Source organism: Pogoniulus pusillus, chromosome 31, assembly GCF_015220805.1.
Source record: "Pogoniulus pusillus isolate bPogPus1 chromosome 31, bPogPus1.pri, whole genome shotgun sequence".
Lineage (NCBI taxonomy): Eukaryota > Metazoa > Chordata > Aves > Piciformes > Lybiidae > Pogoniulus > Pogoniulus pusillus.
Window position 1 is genome coordinate 668,155 of NC_087294.1, and position 24,687 is coordinate 692,841.

General features: G+C 44.3%; 1 protein-coding gene across 6 annotated transcripts in view; it reads left to right on the forward strand.

Moving 5' to 3' along the window:
- MTHFD1L (methylenetetrahydrofolate dehydrogenase (NADP+ dependent) 1 like) overlaps positions 1-24,687 on the forward strand; it is a 214,957-nt gene that overhangs the window by 158,306 nt on the left and 31,964 nt on the right. For 5 of the 6 annotated variants that reach the window (XM_064169395.1, XM_064169399.1, XM_064169398.1 and 2 more), the window contains 2 exons: positions 15,876-15,984; positions 20,435-23,333. In XM_064169395.1, coding sequence (XP_064025465.1) covers positions 15,876-15,965 — 90 coding nt within the window. In that variant the 3' untranslated portion in view covers positions 15,966-15,984; positions 20,435-23,333. Of the gene's footprint in view, positions 1-15,875; positions 15,985-20,434; positions 23,334-24,687 lie in introns of those variants that run through there. The other variant, XM_064169396.1, reaches the window with a different exon arrangement.

The following is a 24,687-nucleotide window of genomic DNA, read 5'->3' on the forward strand; positions in this document are numbered from 1 at the left end:
CCTAGCTTCTTGCACCCTGCCTGCTACAGCCCTCTCTGAGAAGGGAGCTTTGTGAAGGGCTGCCTTTTGCTTGCTGTGCCTTTTTAAGGAGTTGTTAGTAGCAGAGACTATACCGTAAATATGAGAATGAGCTAGGCCAGGGTCAAAATCTGAGAGGAAATGAGTAATGAGAATGCTGCAGAGCATCTCCTAGGTTATTTGGAACTGTGCCCTGGCATGTCATTGTTTTCCTTTCTCTCTCACTCAGTTGTGGTTTGCTGTGGGGTTTTGTTGATTTTTAATAGTAGTAGACTTAATGATGTCGAAATGGGTCTGAGTACAGTACCTGTTAAATGCCAGCTTCCCCTTCTATGGCATCCATCTGTAAATGCAATTAAGACAAACGTCTGCTCCTGGAAATTGCTTCCTGACCTGTGCTGCTTTTTTCAGTGTCTCCCCAGTAATCCCAGCAGATCCACAAAAAGTGAAAGTCTTTATTCACGCAGCATTGCAGCCATTCCATATAGCTTGTTGCAACTCAAAAAGTGTAACTGTAATGCCATACTTTTCACAGGAAAAAGAAAATCTTTCAAGTGTGAAAGTTTACTCATTTGTTAGGCAGACATAAGCCAGGCTATTTCATCATTATAGCCTGCATCTCACAAAAATGACAATTCATGTCAAGTGTCTTTTTGAGTTAGTTAACTAGACAGTAAGCTTGAAAAGTGGGAGATTGTTGCAGAGGCTGTAATGCAGCCAGACGTGAATGCACAGGCATTCCCTCCTGAAAACATGATGCTGCATCTTATTTTAAACAGCAACTTGCACCCGGTGTGATGGGTACTGCTTTGTATAGGCATGCAGACTTAAACTGTGTGCTTAAAGCTGACTGCTGGATTCAGACTCTGCTGTTATCCCTGATTCAATCTGGCAGTAGGTTCATATTCTTTACCCTTTCGTTTCTCTCTAATTTAAGCTTCTTGGATCATTCTTAGTCTCTTCACAGAGACTGTTTTAGGACCCGACCTATTAAGAAGTTTCTAATATTTAAAATACTGAGAAAGTCAAGAATTTTCAAATTGCTGTGTTCACATAAAAATTGTGGGGTTTGTAGATTTGTATTTATACCTATATTATGTTCCTGAACAGGGAATTTAGAGGCTCTCTGGACCTGTCTCCATACTGACGGGACACTGTTTTTCCTTTGAAATATTTGTTTGGTCTATGAAGTGATGCTGCCAGGCATCTACATTAATACATCCATTGAAAACAAAGCAAACAAAACAAACAAAGAAAAACCCCACAACTTTCTCATATGTGATTAAAATTTGGAAGCCATTAACACAGGAAAGTCATTGAGGCCAAAATTTTAACAAGACCTCTAAAGGTTATTGCCATCAACAATAAGCAGGGGATTAATTAATATTAAGTAGTTAAATTGGGAAAAGTGCTAAGCATAATGTTCAAGGATTCCACGGTTTTTAGCTATCAGCTCCCAGTGTTGAGCATAGATTGCTTTGTCTACCTCCATAGTTTTCATTCTTCTGTGTAAAGTGTCTGGCAGCAGACACCATTAGAGGCAAAACACTGAGGTGCACATGTGCTCTGATGTGATACGGCACACTCCCTACCTGCCTTCTGCCTGATTTGTGTGTAACTTCTGTGTTAACTGATCACACTGCATCAGTTTGCTGTGCATACACAGTGCCCTGCTGCTCTGTAGATTTACAAACTAGGAGCTTTTCTTACTGGACTGAATCAAATTAAGACAAAAGACAATGTTTCACAAACAGATGTAGTAAAGTAGAGCATTCCCTCCTTCCTCTGCCTTTGATGATTTTTTTCCCGTTCTTGTATTTCTCAGTCTTGACCAAGCACATGCTCTGCACTGTCCTGCAGGCTCACGCACAGCTGCACGAAAGCAGCAGAAGCACAAGTGAGACAGAAGAGGCAGTGGCACATAGGGAGTAAAGCCTTTTTCATAGGCATCAAAGAGAAACTGAGTTGAGCTACCAGCACTGCGTATGTCAGATTTGCTGTTGTGCCTGAGACTCTGAATGAGCTGTGATCCAGACTGCAGTAAAGAACATCAGTGTGGTTATATTTGGCACAGATGTGATGCAGTGAGTAGACATGGAAACCAAGTGCTCTGCAGGTAGTCTGTCCAGAATGGGATCAAGGCATGTTTGTGACAGGACAAGTAAGATCTCTCTCAGTTGTGAAGTTCCTTGTCTCTTGTCTTTCCTCTGAGGAAAAAGAAAACAGCTAGATTTCTTAATAACTTTGAACAACAACAACAAATTAAAAATAGCTTTTTAGTCAGTATTTAAGAATTCTGACAAAGGAAAAATGTAATGTGGAAGCAAAGATAAAGCAGCATTTTCCCACAAACAAACAAGTCATTTTCAAATGATAATACAGGAATTCCAGCTGCTGGAGGGGATGGGATGATGAGACAGCACCCCAATCTGTGGCTGCATCCAAGTGAGAGTGCTTTTGCTCACCAGCAGCCTCTCCTCTAGGAAGATGCCCAGGCAGGTGACACAGTACTGGGGCATTGCAGCTCTTCAAGCAAAGTAGCACAGTCAGTGGCCATCACTGGGAGCCTTCATTCATGAGGTCAGTGGGAGGAAAGTAGGCAGGATATGTCGTGGGTTGTGTTTGTTATGCCTTTGGCTGAGCAGTGGAGTTGTAAATGGTTTGGTTGCCAAAAATGAAAGTTCATTATAGGCAGGCCTTGTTTTGACTAAGAGGAGCCAGGGGGCTATACCATAAGAGTAAATAAACCTTGCAGCTTTATCTGATCATTTGTTCACTTAGATATTAGAAACATTTTAGTCTGATGTTAAATTCGTTTTCATTTTATTTTAGTCTTATTTTATTATTTAATGCATATATGCACAAATAAATTTCCTATGACGGTGATATTGTTACACATTTTTAATGCGTGAGAATAAGTTACCATAGATTGTTCCTGTACTGGATGTTTGTAAAAACACCAGGGAAAATTAACCAAAAAATTGTTGTGTTAACTTGTTTTGTCTTGGGATGCAGAAATGTCTTATTAACTTCCACTTTTCCTGTTCATTTGGGAAGAATATTGACTGACACTCACAAAACATCTGCTTGGAGGTTGGTTTGGTTTTCAGACTGATTTTTTTCCATTTTAATGGGATACTTTAACAACATTTTTGTTGCTTATACAAATATATTGTTATAATTTGTTATGCTGCAGAGACAGGGTTAGAAAAGTGACTTACTGCAAGTTCATACTGAGCAAAGTGTGAGAAACAGAAAGTTGTATTTCATTAAAGAATCACTGACACAAAGGCTCCATTATGTAGTAGAAAAAAGATGTTTCATGTTTCATGTAGTGTAACTATTTAACGTACATTTTTTGAGTTTCTGTTATATGAGACTAAGATGAGAACCAGAATTACTAATTTCAGGTTCCATTTTCCTAGCAGCACCTCAGTTCCTTTTGGCAAATCATTTAACTTTTTCTGCCTCCTATCTCACCTTTTAAAACTGAGTTCTTATTTTATTGATTTCACAGGTGAACTTAACATTTCATGCATATTTGTGAGTACTTTGAAAATACTTTTGTTTATTAACATTTCTTTAAAGATAGAATATCATGTTCTGCAAAGATATGTGTTTCTGGAATAAAGACCATGCTCACCATCAGAGAGTAAAACTTTGGTTTCCTTTGACAGTTAAATCCGACTGCTTGGTAGTTCAGGGTTCACTCTCACTGGACAGAAATTAGTGGTTTGGTATCTCCTTAGAGAATCTGTGAAAATTAGTTCTGCTATTAAAAAGTCAAGTCACACATTCATGACTAGAATTTTTTTCCTTTCTTCTTACAACTGTTTGTGCAGTTCAGGCAGCTGACCAAGAAGATGGGTCTTCTGAAGGCACTGCTGTCGTTGGCATTCGGCCTTTTCCCAAACATTCTATGCTGTCCATTTTCCAGAAGTGTGAGCTGCAGTATATGTTATTCAAGACCTGCTTTTCTTAGCAGCCTGTTGGAAAGCTCTCAAAATAGTGGTTCAATACCGAACAGGGTGAGAATTGCTGATCAAGGGGAACCAGAGTACATTCTAATGCGAGTTTAGAGGACACGCTGTATTGAACAATGCATGCTGCTAGGGTCCACGGCTGTGGATAGCTGATTTACACTGTTTGACAATATCATGTCCTTGTACCCAGCTAAACTGGATCTTACAAATAGAAAAATTTTTAGTGCCTCAGTGCAGCTGAAGGTTGCTTATCAAGACAGTAATTTGCCTCTTCCCTGAGAGACTATTTGTAATTGTCCGTTTTCCGTTATGAAATCATGTGTGCTAAAGGCTACAAAGAGCAAATCCATTTAAATTGTTTCTCATTGTTGATGCCCACCACAGCTGATCCTTCTTTGGACACAAGCCCCCCCTGGCTCTTCTTCCCAACATCTCCCATGGTAACTACAGACCAGAAAGTTGAACTGTACCGTGAAGTGTGTATCCTAGGTTTTACTGCTTCCCTGTACTGAAAACTAGATCGTACCTGTTTAGGTGGTATCAGCAAAGGATAGTTACCTCTGTTTCCACTTTTTCCAGCTCCTGTTGCTTCAGATCTTCCCCAAATTCCCATACTCTTTAGTATTATGAAGGTCACTACTGCCACTTCATTGAAATCAAGTAATGGGACCAATCCAGTTGGTGATGTAACATTTAACAGGAACTTTCTTTAGAAGCAATTATTCCAATATAGATATAGATGATGTAGGCTGGGGCTGGGGATAGAGTAGCTGGAGAGCAGCCAGGTGTGCTAGTTTGAAGCAGGCTAGAATGTTTTGGTGAGAGAAAGTAGATAATTGGCTACGAAAGGAAAACATTGGTTATGTCTACTCCCCTCACAGTCTCGCTGAGAGCTATGGGAACAAGAAGGGTAAACATTAGATAACATTCACCATTTTGCTCTCTCTGCTTTTGGCTTCGGACTCAGCTGCAGCTCCTTAACCTCACTGCCACTCACCTTGCTCCTTAACCTCTTGGCTGCACCTCTATTCTTTCTCAGGATTGGGGTAAGGTTGAGAGGGGCAGGGGGAGGCACAGGGGTGGTTGAGAGCCCCTCCTGAGGACTCAGGTTTCTGGAGGGGGAGTTGTGCTTCTGTATTACTTTTACTTTGTCTATTTCTGTCTATAACTGTATATACTGTAACTATCTGCTTGTATATTGTACTAGCTGTAAATAAATAGCTTCATTTATATTCCCAGAGCCCATCTGAGTTAGCTGGGGCATTTTCTAAAGTGTGGGGGGGCGGGTAACAGCCAAACCACCACACCAGGCAGAGAGGGACCTGGGGGTACTGGTAGCTAGCAGCTGAACATGAGCCAACAATGTGCTCAGGTGGCCAAGATAGCCAATGGCATCCTGGCCTGGCTCAGGAACAGGGTGGCCACTAGGACAAGGGAGGTTATTCTTCCCCTGTACTCAGCACTGGTAAGGCCACACCTTGAGTACTCTGTCCAGTCCTAGGCTCCTCAATTCAAGAGAGATGTCGAGATACTGGAATGTGTTCAGAGAATGGTGAAAAAGCTGGTGAGGAGCCTGGAACACAAAGCCTATGAGGAGAGCCTGAGGGAACTGGGGCTTAGCCTGGAAAAGAGGAGGCTCAGGGATGACCGCACCACATCCTGGTGTCCAAGCTGGTGACACATGGGTTTGATGGGTGGAACACCAGATGGGTAAGAACTGGCTTAATGGCTGCACCCAAAGAGTGGCTGTCAATGGCTCCATGTCCAAGTGGAGGCCAGTGACAAGCGGAGTCCCTCAGGGATCAGTCCTGGAACCAGTCTTGTTCAGCATCTTTGTTGGTGCCATGGACAGAGGCACTGAGTGCAGCCTCAGCAAGTTTGCTGATGACACCAAGCTGTGTGGTGCAGCAGACAGGCTGGAGGGCAGGGATCCATCCAGAGTGACCTGGACAGGCTGCAGAGGTGGGCACAAGCCAACCTCATGAGGTTCAACAGGACCAAGTGCAAGGTCCTGCATCTGGGTTGGGTCAATCCCAAGCACAAATCCAGGCTGGGCAGGGAGTGGCTGGAGAGCAGCCCTAAGGAGAGGGACTTGGGAGTGCTGTTGGATGAGATGCTCAACATGAGCCAGCAGTGTGCACTTGCAGCCTGAAGGGCCAACCAGAGCCTGGGCTACATCAGGAGAAGTGTGGCCAGCAGGTCGAGGGATGTGATTCTTCTCCTCTACTGCACTCTGCTGAGACCCCACCTGGAGTACTGCATCCAGTTCTGGAGCCCCCATTACAAGAGGGATGTGGAGATGCTGCAGCATGTCCAGAGAAGGGCCACTGGGTTGATCAGAGGGCTGCAGCAGCTCTGCTGTGAGCACAGACTGAAAGAGTTGGGGCTGTTCAGTCTGGAGAAGAGCAGGCTCTGAAGTTACCTTATTGTGGCCTTCCAGTATCTGAAGCTGGGGAGGGACTTCTTAGGCTGTCAGGTAGTGACAGCACTAGGTGTAGTGGAGCAAAGCTGGAGGTGGGTGGGTTGAGACTGGACATGAGGAGGAAGTTCTTCAGCATGAGAGTGGTGAGAGCCTGGAATGGGTTGCCCAGGGAGGCAGTTGAGGCCCCATCCCTGGAAGTGTTTAAGGCCAGGCTGGATGAGGCTCTGACCAGCCTGATCTAGGATAGGGTGTCCCTGGCCATGGCAGGGGGGTTTGTCCTAGATGATTCTTGCGGCCTCTTCCAACCCTGACTGATTCTATGATTCTATAACCATATTTCTGTCTACAACTACCTGAAGGGAGGCTGTAGCCAGGTGGGGTTGGTCTCTTCTCCCAGGAAACCAGCAACAGAACAAGGGGACACAGTCTCAAGTTGTGCCAGCAGAGGTATAAGCTGGATGTTAGGAGGAGGGTCTTCACCCAGAGAGTGATTGGCATTGGAATGGGCTGCCCAGGGAGGTGATGGAGTCACCATCCCTGAAGGTGTTCAAGAAAAGACTGGATGAGGCACTTAGTGCCATGGTCTGGTTGATTGGATAGGGCTGGGTGCTAGGTTGGACTGGATGGGCTTGGAGGTCTCTTCCAACCTGGCTGATTCTTTGATGCTATAATTCTGTAAGTCGCAGCACAGGAGGTTCCACCTCAACACAAGAGGTGACTTCTTTACTGTAAGGGTCACAGAGCACTGGAACAGGCTCCCCAGAGAGGTTGTGGAGTATCCTTCTCTGGAGACTTTCAAGGCCTGTCAGGATGTTTTCCTCTGTGACCTAAGCTAGACTTTGAGGCCTTGCTCTGGCAGGGGGGGTTGGACTCGATGATCTCTTTGGGTCCCTTCCAACCCCTGGCATCCTGTGGTCACTCCTGCCTGACACTGATGTTGCCTGCTAACTTACTGAGGGAACATTCACTCCCCTTATCCATATCATTAATGAAGACATTAATGAGAACTGGCCTCGGTACTGAGCCCTGAGGAACACCACTTGACTGGCCACCAACTAGATTTAACTCCATGACAATTCTCAGTGCTTGGAGATGCAGCCAGTGAAAGATATCCGAGCCATGTGCAGCTGGTTTGTCCAGGAGGTGCTGGACAACAACCGCACAAGATTTACCGAAGTCTCGGCAGGCGACATCCCCAGCCTTCTCCTTCTCCAGTGCATGGATCACAGCGTTCTGATCATTTTGAAAGCTACTGATCTGTGGAGATTTTTAATTGTGAGAATTACACATTCCAACAAGATTGTTTTTTCTTCTTTTTCCCCCAAATATCTCCTGAAATGGAAATATTGGCATCACAGGATCATGGAGTGGTAGGGGTTGAAGGGACCTCTGAAGCTCATCTAGTCCAACCCCCCTGCTAAATAAAGCAGGTTCACCTTGATCAGGTTGCACTCTCCATATCTTCTCTGTCTGTCATCAGGTTATTTTAATTAAAACTTTAGTAAAGTGTAATTTTGTTTTTAAAGGTCAATACTTTCCCAAGCAACTCCTAGTTTGCCTCCATTGTGCATCTGCTTCTCCTAATTTTGAGGTTTCTTTGCTTTTAAGAGGTGGTGAAAGGGCACTTGAGGTTCAGTCTTTGGTCTGGTGTTGTTTCCCTCCCTAATACATGTGTGTGGGGCTATATTCTGCATATTCTGTTTTTGCCATTTCATTCTGTTATATGTCTTCTATTTAAGATAAACAATACCATTCTCTTAGTTATTTTGTCATTTTCATGTAATATTTTTTCTCTTTGTGATGGTTTGGGTGTTACCCATCCTCCCCACCCAACTTTGGAACATCACCCAGACTAGACTCAGTCGATCTGGAAATTGAATGAAGCTTTTTATTTACACCTTAGCACAATATACAAGCAGATACTTCCATATACAGAAACAGACAAGGTAAAAGGTAATACAGAAACACAACAGCCCTCCCAGAAACCTGAGTCCCCAGGAGGGGCTCCCAACCACCCTTCCACTTTCCTCCCACCCCTCTACATTACCCCAGATCTTGCCTTACACTCAAGGTAATTTGGAGGGTCAGCCGGGGGGGGTTAGGAAGCAGATGGATTAGTCACATAGACAGGTTAGAGAGAGAAGTTCAGCCCAAAGCCCAGAGAGAGACTCTGTTGTCTGTGTTTGTGTTCTTGTTCTTACACATCTCAGCAAGCCATCACCACTGTTTCCGTTTCACAGCCTGTGATCTAATTCTTCTCACCAAAACATTCTAGCTAGCTTCAAACTAGCACTCTCTTCCACCACTCAGGGCTACTTGTGCACTCCTAGAGCTCTGCAGAGTTGGGGAAATTTCCAGTTCTCTTCACTACCCAATGAACTGATCCTGGAAATACTTAGGATATGCTGTGTAATTTTGGTGCACTAGCATCCCTCTGCAGCGTTCGCCGAGTGCCTCTCTGTAGCGCAAGGTGAAGTGACCAGTCACTGGAAGCGTTTACTCTGTTGCATGCTTCAGAGTACTGCAGTCCTACGTGCCAGGTTCATTACATGGATGATCTTAGGAAGAATGTCCAAGTTTGGGTTTAAAATGGAAAAGTACAGGGACCTTAAGGCATGCAGTAATAAGATCTGCACTGACTTCTCCGACAGCGCAGAGAGGTGACCGCTAATCTCTCTCTCCCGGTCTATGGTGCCAGCTTCTAACGCGTGGACAGCACCGCGGGTGTTAGTGGGCGCAGTCCGGCGCTGGAGACGGGCGGTGCCTGGAGCTAGGCTAGCTCGGAGCCTGGAAGGATTCTTTTCAGAAGGCAAGAGCGCTCTTCCTTTCAGCTTCACACGCGTTGAGACTGGCAGGTGCACTGCAGGGGGGTGAACTTCTGATAGTGAGACCTGGCTTTCAGATCCCTGCCTCTCTAGGGACGTTGAGAGCCCTTCATGCTGCGCCTCAGGCTTCCAGCAATCTCTGGCAGTTGAACATAATGCGTGCAGGTTTACAGCACTATTTATCAATCTCTTGAGCTTCCTCTTGCGTTGTTTCTTGCTGGGGGAGTGTGAGGTGTGCAGTTCATCCCATCAGATTTTATTGGGGAGTTATCTGCAGCCATGTATGCTAGATTCTCTGGAGAAACAACGTCTGTTTTCTGCAGCACTTCAACTTCGAAATGGTCGTGGCTTGGCTTGACTTGTTTGATTTACGAAGGGATACAGTTAGGTAATGTGAATTGCTTGCACTTCTTGGCAAATGCAACTGAAGTCCCTAAGTCACAAAACAAGGTTTCCTCAGTAAACTGCTGACTTTTTGGTGCCTTTTAATTGTCTGTTTTCCTTGCTTTGTGTAAATATAAGTTCCTCTGTTTGGAAGCTGTGCTGTGCCTGTAAAACAAACGCGTCATGTCTTACAGCTCTCTCACATGTCTGCAAGCTGGGTGCAGTTCTTGTACTGCAGTGCTAGCCCAGCTTAGGTGATCCCAGATCCTGTTGTGTTGGAAGGTCCAAATTGTACCTAGAATACATATCCATCATAAGCCCTGAACACCTACCTGAATGCCCACCTTGGCAACCCCCCTCTATTCCCGGGTGGAAGCAGCAGGGGAGAGTAGAGGAGAGCCATGGCTCCTCGCAGTCTCACAGATACCCTGTGCAGCCTTGCTCTGCGGCTTGCGTTGGTGTTTGGTGCACACAGGGCAGGGGTGCATGTGCATCTCCCTTTTACTTTGGAGAAGTAACCTGGATGAGTTCTAGGGGTGTTTTTGTCTGTTGCTGTTGGTCAAAGACACTCGTCAAAATGCTTTAAAACCTAGCAACTTGTTTGCTGCTGCTGCTGCTTTTGTTCTGTTGCTACCCATCTGCCTTGCGTGCCTCCCCGGACCACCTCACTGTGCACCGCCTGTAGCTGGGGGCTCGCCTTCCCTGTGACTGGCAGCCCTGACCCTGCCTGTCCGAGGCACTGAAACGGCTTGCCCTTAGGCTGGGATACAGCTGCCTGCTTGAGCTCAGCCAAACTCGAGTCTGTTTGGCCGAGCGTGGACAGCTGCATGGCAACGGGCTGGCACCGACTTGCGGCACCGGGGTGTGGTGGTTTGGCTGTAACCCGCCCCCCCACACCTGTTAGAAGTGCCCCAGCTAACTCAGACGGGCTCTGGGAATATAAATGAAGCTATTTGCTGCTAGCACAACATACAAGCAGATATGTACAGTATATACAGTTATAGACAGAAATATACAAGTTAAAAGTAATACAGAAACACAACAGCCCTCCCAGAAACCTGAGTCCCCAGGAGGGGCTCTCAACCACCCCTCACCTTCCTCCTGCCCCTCTCAACCTTACCCCGATCCTGAGAAAGAATAGAGGTGCAGCCAAGAGGTTAAGGAGCAAGGTGAGTGGCAGTGAGGTTAAAGAGATGTAGCTTCGTCTAAAGCCAGAAGCAGAGTGAAGAAAAGCGGAGAATGTTATCTAATGTCTACTTGCTTGTTCCCATAGCTCTCAGCGAGATTGTGAGGGAAGGAGACACAGCCATTGTTTTCCTTTTTCAGCCAATTATCTACTTTCTCTCACCAAAACATTCTAGCCTGCTTCAAACTAGCACCCGGGGCCTGCCGGCCCACCGCTCCGGCCCGAGGGCCGGCTCCGTCCTGTACGCAGCACCCGATCAGACCGCTCCAGCCCGCAGACCTGGATCCTGTTTTGCGCGGGTGGCCGACCTGCAATTCACTTCTAACCCAGACTCAAACCCCTTCTTAACACCTGTTGAGATTTTTCATAGGAAAAAATGGAGGGGGGGAAAGGAAAGGGAGAGATAGATACGGGGAAGTGCAGGTACACCCGTGAAGCAAAAGGCAGGGTAGGCATTTGTATGATAGAGAAGAAAGCTAAGCATTGTAGTTCTCCATGGGACCATAGCAAACCTGGCTAACAGCCTTCCTGCTTGACTGCACACGTGTTATGTAGACCTTATGGCCAACTAAAATTACAAGTCAACACATAACTGCAATTTAAATGAAACTCCAGGGAAGCTCAGCTTAGTCGCTCCTCCACTGACAGCAGATGTGTTCTTGGAGAGGCTGTGGAACAGAGTTTCCTTACAGCTTCCTTAAAATTCACTGGCATCCTTTTTCCGTAAGGAAGCTAGCTTCTTACGTGTTTTCTGGGTTTCTTTTTGTTTACTCCTGTAAATAAACTCCTGGAAGATCATAAATGCCTGAGTTCAGTAACAGTAACTTTCAGGCTTTTTAAAGAAAAATTGCCTTTCATCTTCTACCAGCTGTGCGTTTTCAGAGGTGTAAATGATCCTTAGGACAGCTAACTGTAAGACACGCTGCTTTTGCCTTCAGAACGTGGCATGCTCTGGTAATAAATAGGCATTGTGTTTTTGACATTGTCCTCCTGCACTTGATTTGCCCTGGCAGGTGTATAGAAAGTTACACAGTTCCCCACACGCCCCTGCTCCCCTGCATAAAATATGCAAAAGGTGCTAAATTTGTGCCTTATACATTGCTTCTCACGGGGGAAGTGTGGTAGTAATAGCTCTGGTCAAATTAAGTACTGATTATTCCAGCTACCTACATTCAGTTTATGGTCTTAAATGAATAATACGTTGCTATTCATTGCTTCTTACCCTGTTCTTAGGACCACAATTTGTGATGTTGTGTAGCTACGGATCACAGAATCACAGACTGTTAGGGGCTGGAAGGAACCTCAAAAGATCATCTCATCCAACCCCCCTGCCACAGCAGCATCATCGATACCACCAGATCACACAGTAACACATCCAGGCAGGTCTTGAATATCTGCAGAGAAAGAGACTTCACACTCCCTTGGGCAGCCTGTTCCAGATCTCTAGTCTAAATGTGGTTATAATACAGTGGAGAGTTGTGCTGATCTTTGTGCAGTGTGTACAGAATGCTTAGGAAGCTGCTGTATGACTGTACATTTATGTAGGTTTTGTTTTATGCTGTACATACCTGCTGATTTCCAAAATGATTTATGTTTCAGACTTACTTTATTGCTGTTCATTCTCATTTCTTTCAAGTTTTGGAAATGAAGGAATGTTAATGTAAGGTGTTATCTGGAAAAGCCTTGCAGAGGTGGGAGGTGGTTGCCAGCTGCTGTGCAGGCAGCACGGAAGCAGGTTAGCATTTCCTGCTCTCTGCACAAAAGTCTAGGCTCTAGTGCTTAGGGCAGGGAGAGGAATGCTTCTTGATCACGCCTGCTGGGGTTAAGGTCAGACAGTGAACTCACTTTTTAATGCCTTCATTCAGCATTGTGGAAAACAGAGGAAAGAGGATCATTCTCAGCCCACAGCCGTGGAAAGCCTGTCTGCTGAAGCCTTGGGTCAGCCTCGCAGCCAACTGACCTCTTTTTTCTCTCCTGCCTTTTTGACTACAGAGGAGAATCAAAGGGCTGGAGAGAAAATAATGGGTAGTAATCTTCTTAGCCAACCAGCCACCTCCTCTTATTGACCTTGTAGTAATGAAAAAGGGATAGATTCAGCTGCATGTTACCTCTGAGTCCAAATACTGAGAGCTTCGAGAAATGATTGTAGATCTACAGCCTGCTTGGAAGTCTGGGCCATGGGGAAAATGACAGGATGTGTTTTATTTTCACTCTCTACTTCTCATGGATATTTGTCCCAGAGAGTTTCCTCCATGTTCTGCTTTTGGTTTGGCATTTTTTTCTGCCTTGTACTTCATTTTGTTCATCAGTAATTTTAATTCTGATTAACTCATTCCATTTTTTTACTTAAAACTTTCAGTGTGAGAATAGTTGTGTTCCCTGGATTGGCAGTAAACTGGTTTGATGTTCACATTTCATAGATGTTACATTTTTACATTGGTTAGTAGAGTGAAGTTACACTGGTGTAGAGCTTAGGCCTATCAAGAAAATCAAATCCAAAACACACACTAGGATTTTTTTTTTAACATTTCTTTGATACTTACTTTTATTACACAGAGGAAAATAGGGCTGGCCAAGCTTGTAGATATACTCCACACACTCTCAAAAAAAAACAAAAAAGGAACCTGGAATTAGGGGGTTTACTTTTGGATATACAAACTGCCATACACAGACCAACCAGAAAGTTGTCTTTGGCAATTTTGTTCCTTCTCCTCCCAGTGATGTGTAATTCATTAAGGCACTTTTTGTCAAGCATTAACTCAGAAACTGGGATGGATCTGAAACAGAAACTAATTCAATAACCCTGCTGATGCAGCAGTCCAACTGGTGCACTCAGTGGATAAAGACAAGGTGTTTAGGTACTTTTTCTAAGATGCCAAAGCAATGTCTGCCAATAAAATGAGTCATGCAATCAGTGGCACGGTTCAGTCAATGCAAGCTTTGTCTTTAATCCTACTGCATGCACTGGCATTGATCGGGAAGGACTGTATTTAAAAACAGGACATATACTGAGTCCACCAGAAGGGGTCATTAGGTTGTTTGGGTTTTTTTCCTCGGAGGTACATCTCAAGTGAGATGATGGCTGCACTTGCAGTGAGCTCCACAATCTCCTTTCCCCCTTCCCAAGATGAGATTAACCTCTGAAGTGGCAGCAGAGTTCTCCAGAGTCAATGGGACTGTGGAGTGATCTTGCAGTTTGCTTGTATTCCCACGGTGGAAACATTACATGATTCTTTGGAGCAAAGCTGCAACATAAGGGAGATGCTACTTCCATCACTGAATGTGCAGCAGAACAAGCTGACATAAATAGAGCCTACTCCAGCCTAAAGGGCAGCTAGGGTGATGGTCATGTGTTTTATTTCTTTTGAGGCCAAGTAACCTGTCAGCTTGCCTTTGGCCAGAGAAAACGCCATAGCTCGATTATGCTTCTTGGGGAATTAGGGAGGATGGAGGAAGGAAGCTGCCTGTGCATTTTGCTGGGTGGTGATGGCTGGGCACAGCATGCTCTGGCTGGTCCCCTGCAGGCAGGGGCCTGGTGGTGATCTGGTCATGCAGTAAGCAGATTTAATTTATCAGCCAACCAGTGCTGGCCACAAGAATGTTTTCATCAGTTCAGTGTATTGAATGAGATTAGTTGGAGTAAGAAGAGTGCTAGAGCCAGAACTAAGGGAAAATCCTCTCACAGGCTTCCAAGGCAAACTGTCCCCATTCCAGCAACAGGTTTCAGCTCACATCATGAAAACATATCCTTATCTGACTCTTTCCTTAGGTTACTGTGTTTGGAGTGTTTCTGATACTCAAGACAGTGTGAATTTTTTTCCACAGCCATGTTTCAAGGCTAGGTTCTGGGGTCAGATTAGCTACCAACTTTAATGAGCTCTGGCTGACCTGCCCCAGGTAAGGTTTTAGCACACAAAATCTAGCATGCATGAGATAAATGTTAATGCTTAAAGGCTTTTCGCCAACAAACAACTGAGCTAAGTTGAACCTCAGGTTTGTTTCCAGAGATTGTGAGATCTTTCTTTCATCTCTTTGGGTCTGATAGAGTAGGACCATCCTCCACCTCTGAAGATATCAGAACTGTTTATGGAGTCATTAAACCCAAATGCTATTTTTGCCTTGAGTTAGTGAAACTATGGTGAGATATTCAAAGCTTCTAACTGCCGTTTTGAGAAGATGTAGGGTACGAATCAAAGTAGCTCAGGCTGATCCAAACTGGTCCTTGCTGAATACTGCACCGCAGTTGCAACCTTTACACTGTGCCTGTGCTCACACTGGGGATAGGGAAGCCCCTCCTGGCTCAATGCTGATAGTATAAGTAATAATATTAGAAGTAGGTGAGCAGGGCAGTAATTAACTCTGTAATTTCAGTCCGTGAAACGATTTGCATATTTTAAAGTATGCAAATTCTGGTGTCTTATGCAAGATCATGATCTTAATTACGCATAGTTTGTTATAATTGGGTTACTTTAGCTTCATCTCTCATCCTGCTAATTCTGACTACTAAATTAGGATTCAGCAGTAATCCATGTGTGTTTTGTTGAACTATTTCAATTTGTTCCTTACATTGTGTAATGAGTTGTGAAAGTATCATGATTAATCCTGCTCCTATATTCAGGTTTCCTATGGGAGAGGTCTGAGTTCAACACATTCATATCACCAGATGTACGTGGGCAATCGTGTCCTAGCCCTTTGCTGTGTGATTTTTCCCAGTAGATATAAATGGATAAATATTCTGATTAAATATTTTGAGGAGCAAATAAATCCCAAAGTGTCTCCATTTTGTTACAGAGTTTTCACTTTGGTTGCTGTGTCAGTCTTTCTTTTGTGGCTTTTGTTTTCTCTTTCCTGTCCTTTAAAAGCATACATTTAAACAGGAATCAAAAATGTACCGAGCTCGACTTTTTTAACAGAAACAGAGAATTTGCTGAAGGTCACTTCTGCAGCTGAGGCCATGATGAACCTTTTAGGCTGTCTCTTAGTCTAAGGTTTACATGAGTGGAGTGATTCTCTGCTCATAGGTGCAAGAATGTAACTTCATTTGATTGTTCCCACAGATGAGCACCATGCCAGGACTGCCCACAAGGCCATGCTTCTATGACATTGACCTCGACCCTGTCACAGAGCAAGTGAAAGGATTGTTTTGAGTGTGACATCCAAATTCAGGTCAGTCAACAGCCTTAATTTTCCTGTTCCTGCTTGGAGGAGGATGTTTGTCTCTACCATGTACATAAAAATGGTTGTTGGGGGTTTGCCTGGGCCCTAGTTTTGTTGAGTTCTTCACACTTTTCAAGAAGATTTGGGAGAATGTGTTGTAATTTGCACTTTATCCTATTGGTTTCTTGTTTATTGCATGGTAATCAGCACTTTCTACACTGGTGCTGCACATGGATGGTGCCCTTTGAATTTCCCGTCCCTGTTAGTTAAGCATGAAGAGGAGCTGCCTCTGCAATTGTGCTGCTCTTGGCTACAGAAAAAGTTAGTCTGAAGAAATCATGTCACATTTCTTGCCTTAAAAGAAATGCTCTAGTCCGTCTTTGATACTACTCTTGTGTGGCAGCCTGTTTCTGTCATTACTTAGCTACCAGGAGCACTATTTCTCAGCTTGTTCATGAGCTTTGCTTGGTTCGTTCATGTTTGGTGGTGGTTGTTTTCCGTGATTGCTGTTGTCTCCCTCAGATGGTAGCAAGCATTTCAGGAATTCAAAACTGTCCTCTTATCCTGTCTGTTTTCCTGCCCAGCTACTGCCCTTCTCCTTGAAGATTGCAGTTCCCTCACCACCTCCTCCTCTTCTCTAAGCACTTGATCTCGCTCTAATTTTGTGTAGCACACATTTCTCAGTCAAAAATAAAACAAAAAATTCCATGCTACTTCATTTTAATCTTATGACATAATACATAGAGTAGAAGAGGCTGTAACCCTGACTGAGATAAACCATGAGCATCTGCGTTGGAACTCTCTTTGCACATCACTTAACTTTCTCCTTCCCCCAGTAGATTAGTCTGGAGAGTTCATCTGCAATGAGCAACAGTATTACTATGGACTAATAAGACTAAGATGGGGTCCCAGATCAGCCATAGCTTTCAGTTAAATGTATGCAGGAGCTTCAGTCCTGCTCTAGCAATCTCTGCCTGCTCTGGTTTGAAGGAATCTGCTTTTGTTTTCTGTTTCTGTATTGTTTGAAAGAGGAAACAAGTTTCACAACTCAATGAGATTACTGCCATTAACTGTTCAGTGCTCATACTTGAATGTCACATCATTCACATGACATCTCATGAGATTGGATTCTGATATTTTGTGTGTACCAATCAAGACAAGTAAAAGCAATTAGTGAACCAGCATGCAGAGGTAATCACTACCTTGTATACAGAGTTTCACTGTTCTGTTGCTGAGTAGTCTTATACATGCTGCTTCTTGTCATATATCCCATTTTTGTTACTGATAAGCATGATATGTGTGATGGCATCATGCATACATATTGATTCATCATGTGGCAGTCATATAATGATTGTAGAATCCTAATGTAAAATCTATGTGCAGATTCACGAGGTCTGCTTAATTGGCTGTTGTCTTACACAAACCCATCCAAACCATGGGCTGATAAGTTTTGAACAACTATAATAAAGCAGATTAAATACCCCATTCCAGCTGTGAAAGTACATTTGAAGTTGTACATGAAATAAAAATAGTAAACTTGGCTTTTATTCAGTGATGGTGTTTTCTCAGATGTAAAAAGAAATGCTAGTAAAGTTACAAACACACACTAGTCAGGTGAAAAATAGTGTATATATCCAACTGTTAAATTGCCTTGATTTTGTTGTGGAGGTATTGCTGGCGTCAGACAGATTAATGATTCCTTTTAAAGGAAAAACACATCTTGATCATGCGTATTTTTTATCCATATAGGCACAAAACCTGCATTCCTACCTCTAGCAAGCTAAATAAATGCCTTGAGAGGATTGTCATGGCTAGTGGGCACCTTGCAAAGCAGTCAGGGTTCACCAGCTCTAAGAATTCATCCAATCTGCATGTTAGCTTTGTCCATTGCTTGTTTTGGATAAAGAAAGAAGCAATATTCCTGTGTCATCTGTACTGCTATCTTTCTGTAGAGAGGTTTAGTGTTATCCTTTGCTTTCACACATTCTCTGAAGGGAACCTGCACTGTAGTCAATACTACACTTGGAGGTATTTGTGGTTTTTTCCTATGACAGCAGATTGGGGAAATTTAGATTTTTTTTTTCTACTTAGTTTAATTCTTTTCTCAGGGTTTTAGTGCACAATGTAACATGATATTATGCCAACTTCATTAGGACTGATTCTAGTCTTTTACAGTGTGGTAATTGAAAAATATTTTGAGATTTGTGGAAGAGCTGCAGCTGTTTCATTTTAAACATGCATGTAGAACTGAGGGCAGTTGTTTCACTATGCAGTTTATATTGTCTTTTGCAATGCACAGCTTCATGAGACTTGTGAAAGATGTACAGGCCAAAGTTACTGCTAGAGGTGCTGTGTGGGGCTCTTAGGAGCTGAAACATTGTCCTTAGCCCTGCTAATTTTTCTCCACCAAAAACATTCTCACTAAATGTCAGCTGTTTGTTTTTTCTCTGTTGAAAAACAGCTAATACATAGGACATGCAATATCACAGTTTCTGTGTAGGAGCAATGAGCTGAAAGAAATCTGGCTAGTTCTTTGTCATAGAATCATAGAATCAGTCAGGGTTGGAAGGGACCACAAGCATCATCTAGGACAAACCCCCCTACCCTATCCTAGATCAGGCTGGTCAGAGCCTCATCCAGCCTGGCCTTAAACACTTCCAGGGATGGGGCCTCAACTGCCTCCCTGGGCAACCCATTCCAGGCTCTCACCACTCTCATGCTGAAGAACTTCCTCCTCACGTCCAGTCTCAACCTACCCACCTCCAGCTTTGCTCCACTACACCTAGTGCTGTCACTACCTGACAGCCTAAGAAGTCCCTCCCCAGCTTCAGATACTGGAAGGCCACAATAAGATCTCCTCAGAGTCCCAACTCTTTCAGTCTGTGCTCACAGCAGAGCTGCTGCAGCCCTCTGATCAACCCAGTGGCCCTTCTCTGGACATGATGCAGCATCTCCACATCCCTCTTGTAATGGGGGCTCCAGAACTGGATGCAGTACTCCAGGTGGGGTCTCAGCAGAGCGCAGTAGAGGAAGAGAATCACATCCCTCGACCTGCTGGCCACACTTCTCCTGATGCAGCCCAGGCTCTGGTTGGCCCTCCAGGATGCAAGTGCACACTGCTGGCTCATGTCGAGCATCTCATCCAACAGCACCCCCAGGTCCCTCTCCTTAGGGCTGCTCTCCAGCCACTCCCTGCCCAGCCTGGATTTGTGCTTGGGATTGACCCAACCCAGATGCAGGACCTTGCACTTGGTCCTGTTGAACCTCATGAGGTTGGCTTGTGCCCACCTCTGCAGCCTGTCCAGGTCACTCTGGATGGATCCCTTCCCTCCAGCCTGGCTGCTGCACCACACAGCTTGGTGTCATCAGCAAACTTGCTGAGGCTGCACTCAGTGCCTCTGTCCATGGCACCAACAAAGATGCTGAACAAGAGTGGTCCCAGAACTGATCCCTGAGGGACTCTTCTTGTCACTGGCCTCCACTTGGACACCATTTGTGTGCAGCCATTAAGCCAGTTCTTACCCATCTGGTGTTCCACCCATCAAACCCATGTGTCACCAGCTTTCACTGGCCACTACCCTGTTTATACTGCCCAGCTCATACACTAAGAAAGTTGAAATTGTTTCCTTAGGAGTTTTCTGTATATAGAATCACTCAGAATAAGAATTGCTTACATGGAGACAGGTCTGCCACTAAGAAGATTTTGTTTATACATGTTATTTGCATAGTAAGGGGAATTTATGAACCTGCCTTACTCTGAAAACTGTCACTCAAGGACCCCTGTGAGTTCTAACAATCCCTCTATCTTAATCAGAGGCAACAGGTGCCTGCTTTACTGTGCCCAGTGTGGCTTTGGCTGTCTCAGCTGATGGGAGGAGGGCTGGTTTGCCTTGGCTAGTTGTGACTTAGTAAAGCTGTGGCTGTCCACGGTTGCAGATGTATGCTTGCACTTCTCTCCTCTTTGAAACTGGCAGAGCATCAGAACAATTGTAGCATGGCACAAGAATTTTACCACCCTCAGAACTTTTCTGAATGGAAGAGGAATCCCAGAGCTCTGACTGTGATCATATTCACTGTCATACAGACACCCATGAGGGGAGAACACCAAAACTGATGCCTTAAAACTGCAAACTACTTGTTAGATGTTTTCATCTTCACTCATTTGTATACAGATAGGAGATGTTCAAAAACCTTCCCTCTGCATGCACGAAACTGATCCTACAAAACAAAAATCTAACTTCTTTTAGTCTCATTCCACAGTACTCAGTTTCAGCCAGCAGCAATTACTACAATAATGTACAGTCTACAGTCTGTATTATCCTGGAATAGGAGTACAAATTTTTGTTTCTCACCCAGTGGAGGTTAGACAGATAATAAATGGGTTGTGACCCTGGTTTTTATTTAAAGAAGCAAAGATGTCTTGTTTTGCCACACATGGTTTTTCTCTTTCTCATTTCAGAAGCCTGGAAATTAAGAACTGCAACTTTCCTGTTTTCTGCAAGCAGGAGACAAAAAATCAATCTGAAATATTCCTGCTATGTGTCTCTGGAAGAATGTCAAGATAGGCCAAAGAGCAAAAGTTTACTCTTTCTTCAAGCTATTTTTTATGATGAAATGCAGCTCTAAGGGTTTTTTTGTTTGGTTGGTTATGTTGGTTAGGTTTGTTGGTTGGTTTGTTTGTTTGTTTTAATGCAAGCTCAAGTTTTTCTTGCTGCAATGCAGGAAGCTCTCTTCTGGGGCTTGTGCTTGTTAGTGGCTAAAACAGCATCTAAAAAGAGAGACGTTTTTAACCGTAGAGTATTCCTCTCAAGGAGTTTAAAAAAGAATTTTCCCTATCTTAGCCATCTAAACCTTGTGCAAACATGATTATACTGTGTGACCAAGCTTGTTTCTCTCTGAAAAATACGCATTTGCTCCTGGCTTTCAGGAGCTGAAACTACACAGATTAACTGCACATTTTTGAGTTATCATCAAGCGTTGCTCTGGATGCATTTGGGCAACAGCCAAGCTTCAAGCAAGGAAGATATTAAGCAGAGAAAGAAAAAAGCATGTATCTGGTGAAAGGTTTTTAATAGATAATTTGTTTCCTCGTTGGGCACAGATCTTTTGAAACATTTAAGCCATAGCTGTCTGATATCCATAGGTCATTGTTTATCCAAAGCTGTCACGGGCTGTCCTGCTGATATGTGCTGCTTGTGGTGAAGCTGTTTTTTTCAGCGGGCACTGCTGCTTCTGAAGCTCTGTTTTGCTCGTGTTCATGCCTAATGAAGCCTCCTGCTGTGCTGGCTCCTGCCCTAGAGTTTTTCTTATCCTGTCCCTGGCAGTACACAACACCCAGTAACAACAGAGGAACGGGGCCAAGCTTTGTTCTGTTACGTTGTGCAGGTTTTAACACCAAACTGGAGTGTATTTTCTATTTGAAGGAGACATTCAATGAAGTTAAATCCTAAGCTGCGTGCTTTAACTTACCTCAGTCCTGCTTTTCCTAAGTCTGCAGCAAAATAAGCCTCAAGGCACAGGACACTGCGTTTAGCTTTTCAAGCTGCTGCTTGTCAGGAAGCTCTCACCGACTGGCCGTTGGTTCCTTCAATAACAAAGCACCAGAACAATAGGTTGTCTCAAGACAATGGGCCGCTGGGGGTTAGGTAAAAAGCAGTGAAATATTAGGAGAGTTTATTTTCCTGGTGACATTTTCCATCCTGTCTCTTTGCTCACGCAGATCTCTATGTTATGGGCTTCTGCAGCGTAGTTTTGGTTCCCTCCCATGCAGCCACATTTGGAGACTTAATTATCTCAGGAACTGCGTTGTAACTGAGGGGCTGGTTTTGGTTCCTGAAATCACACTTCATTCTTTATAAACTCAAAACTACAATTATGGACAGAAGAGCAAGCGGAGGACAATTAAAGTAATGATCTGTGCCATCCCTGGAGTAGCATGGAAACGTCTGTTGAGTGCATTTCTGAACTGTTCTATTGGTAGCATGTCCCCCAGCACTGTGGGCATTGCTGTGAAGATTTAAACATGAAAAGTAAAGCTATTTGATATTTTATCCTTATAAGACAGTAGAGCTCATAACAGCCTCTGGTGTAGATGTTTTAATTTTGCAGGGGCAGGACAAACACGATCAGTAGGAAGTTAGACTGAGGTGTGGCTCTCACAGCTACTGGGGGGAAGGTTTCTGATATGCTTCTATTACATTGTGCCTCAAATTACAACCACGTTGTAACAGTGTTGTCATCTGCTCTTGCACACACTGATCCGTCTCATCTAGAAAGAGGCAAAGACTTTTGGAAGGTCACAAATGTGATTTCCAACCATAGCTTTCCTAGAGGCATCGTTACAGGAAAAATTAAAAAAGCTTTTCCCTCCATCTTGTCTAGAGAAAGTCTAAACCCAGACCTGTGCCTTTCAGGCAGTTGTGGTATTAGACCTCTCTCTGTGCTGTGTGAGGTACTCAGCACGGCTCTAGCTGGCCGCTTGTGGAGCTTTCAGATGGAAGTCTGAGCAAGAAGCTTTCCAAGTGCTGCTTGATAGCCACCTCTCTTCTAATGTAGTCTCCACACTGTCCCTTCAGACCACTCCCTCCGGGACTGTTTCTCTGAACTGGCAGTGTCTCTTCCAAACCACACTGCAGCTGGCTTAGTTGAGAGTTGACATCTTGTCATTCTTCCACTGCCGTGTTTAATGGTTTGATAGCATCAGTGACTCAAGGAGCGCTGGGATGGCACTCTCTTCTGCCCCACCCTGCCTGCAGAATCTCTTGAGGTGCTACATTTTGCCCTTCACTTTAGACCTTTGTAGAAGAGCTGTGAAAAATAATCCGCACTGGCATGCAGATGTTCTCATGGTCCAAAGGGGCTGAGCTGCAGAAACTGCCACAGTTCATTCCTTGGGGGCAAGCTGGCTCTGAGGCCTTCAAGAGAGTTTTAAAAGGAAAGCTTTTATGACAGCTGTCACTGGCAGGCATGGCAGTTCTTGCTCCGTGGCTGTGGATGCCAGCCTTTGCACCCGCGAGCCGGCGACGCGGCAGAGCCACGGCTACAGAAGGCAGTTTGCTGTGCTTATCCCTGCGTTTGTTAAAGGGTGGCAAGGGCCATAGAGTAGTTGTTATTGGAAGATGTGCTTTGCATAGAGGCTGAACACTTTGTTATTGCTACTGCTGAGCTACTTCTGTAATGGCACTCAAATGCTTCAGGCGATGTACAAAAGGGTTTTCATTTGTCTTTTAAAGTTCAAAATCCTGGAATTTCAGTTGCCTTGACCATGAAAATAAAGTGTATGTGTGTAGAGTTATTCGGTGCAGAGGTGGTGCCCATCTCAAGTCTGAACTGATTAATAAAGGACATCCATTATTTACTATTGTTCTCTCTGTATCGCATCACTTTTTAAATAGACACCTTTTGTTTTTCAATTCTTTATAGCCTCTCAGCATGCTTCTGCCTCCAGCTAAACAAAACTACACCAAGGTGAGCTCAGCTGCATCCTGGGCAAGTGCCAGATGCAAGCAAATCTTGGAGCTCTTTCATGGGTCTTGGGAAGTCAGGACTGTGTTTAGTTCTTGCTGTTGCCCCAAAGGGCTGTTCACCAGAGGGTTGTCCACAGAATCTCCTCCACTAGTGCAGACCTTTTGAAGTTGGTTTGTATTTGAGGAGGGACACACCAGGTTAGCATCCTGTCCTGGTCCCAAAATATCTTGCTGCAGCCTTTGGTCCTTGACGTGAAAGGCTGGATCAGATGCAAGAGTCAGCTGGACACTTCTCAATTAGCAGATGGATTTGTACTAAGCAGTATCAGTTATGTATCTGTGAGCTTCTCTGAGTGGAATTTAAATGCAAGCAATGCAAAAAATTGGGAGCTATGAACTGTTAAATCAACTGGACTGTAACACAGCAGAAAGCATCTTGGGAGGAAGGGTGAGGGAAGAAATGGAGCACATGCTGGACAGTGCTCCTATTTTCTAAATAGCTGAATGAACTGTTAACCATGTGATTTGTATTAGAGCATCCTGTTGTTTGGAAAAAAACTTTTGGTCACCATCAACTTCAGGTCAGAGTTAGGTTGTTAATGCTAAAGAAGACTTTCAGCTTTGCAAGACACAGCCAGTCAGTTGCCCATATAACACATCACCTGTGTGTTCTCATCACATGCACAGTTTAGGTTTATTTGCCAGAAAGTAAAAACTAATAATGACAGCTATATTTATACAAACATATTCTGTACAGACAGATAACTCTACCAATAGGATGCTTCCTTCCTGTTTCGTTTTGCCAAGGGGTTTGAGGGGAAATATGAGCGGGGAAAAAATGTCTGAGTTAGGTAAGGTGGCAGACCAGCTCTTAACACAACGTCCACTCAGCCGTAGTCCCTGCAGAGAGGCTGTAGCTGCTGGTTCCCTGGCTTGGGTATTACATGTATTTCCACTCAGCTCCAGCCTGCCTGGAGCTTCTATCACCTGGGTGTCACCACTGCAGAAAAATGCTGTTTGCCAGCTTGCTTTTTCAGGTGTTTAAGGTAAGGAAACCACCTGAGGAAGGTTGTTGGGCAAACCAACAAACATAACTCCAGTCTGCTCTTTCTGACATTGCCTTGAGGCAGCAGTTTAAGGAATCAAACCTTTCGCACCAGTTCCATACAGCTGTTGGTCTTTTTCCCCTGTGTTTAGTAAGTTCAACCACTATCACCGAGTGTCAGACGTTAGTGCTTGGCAAAGG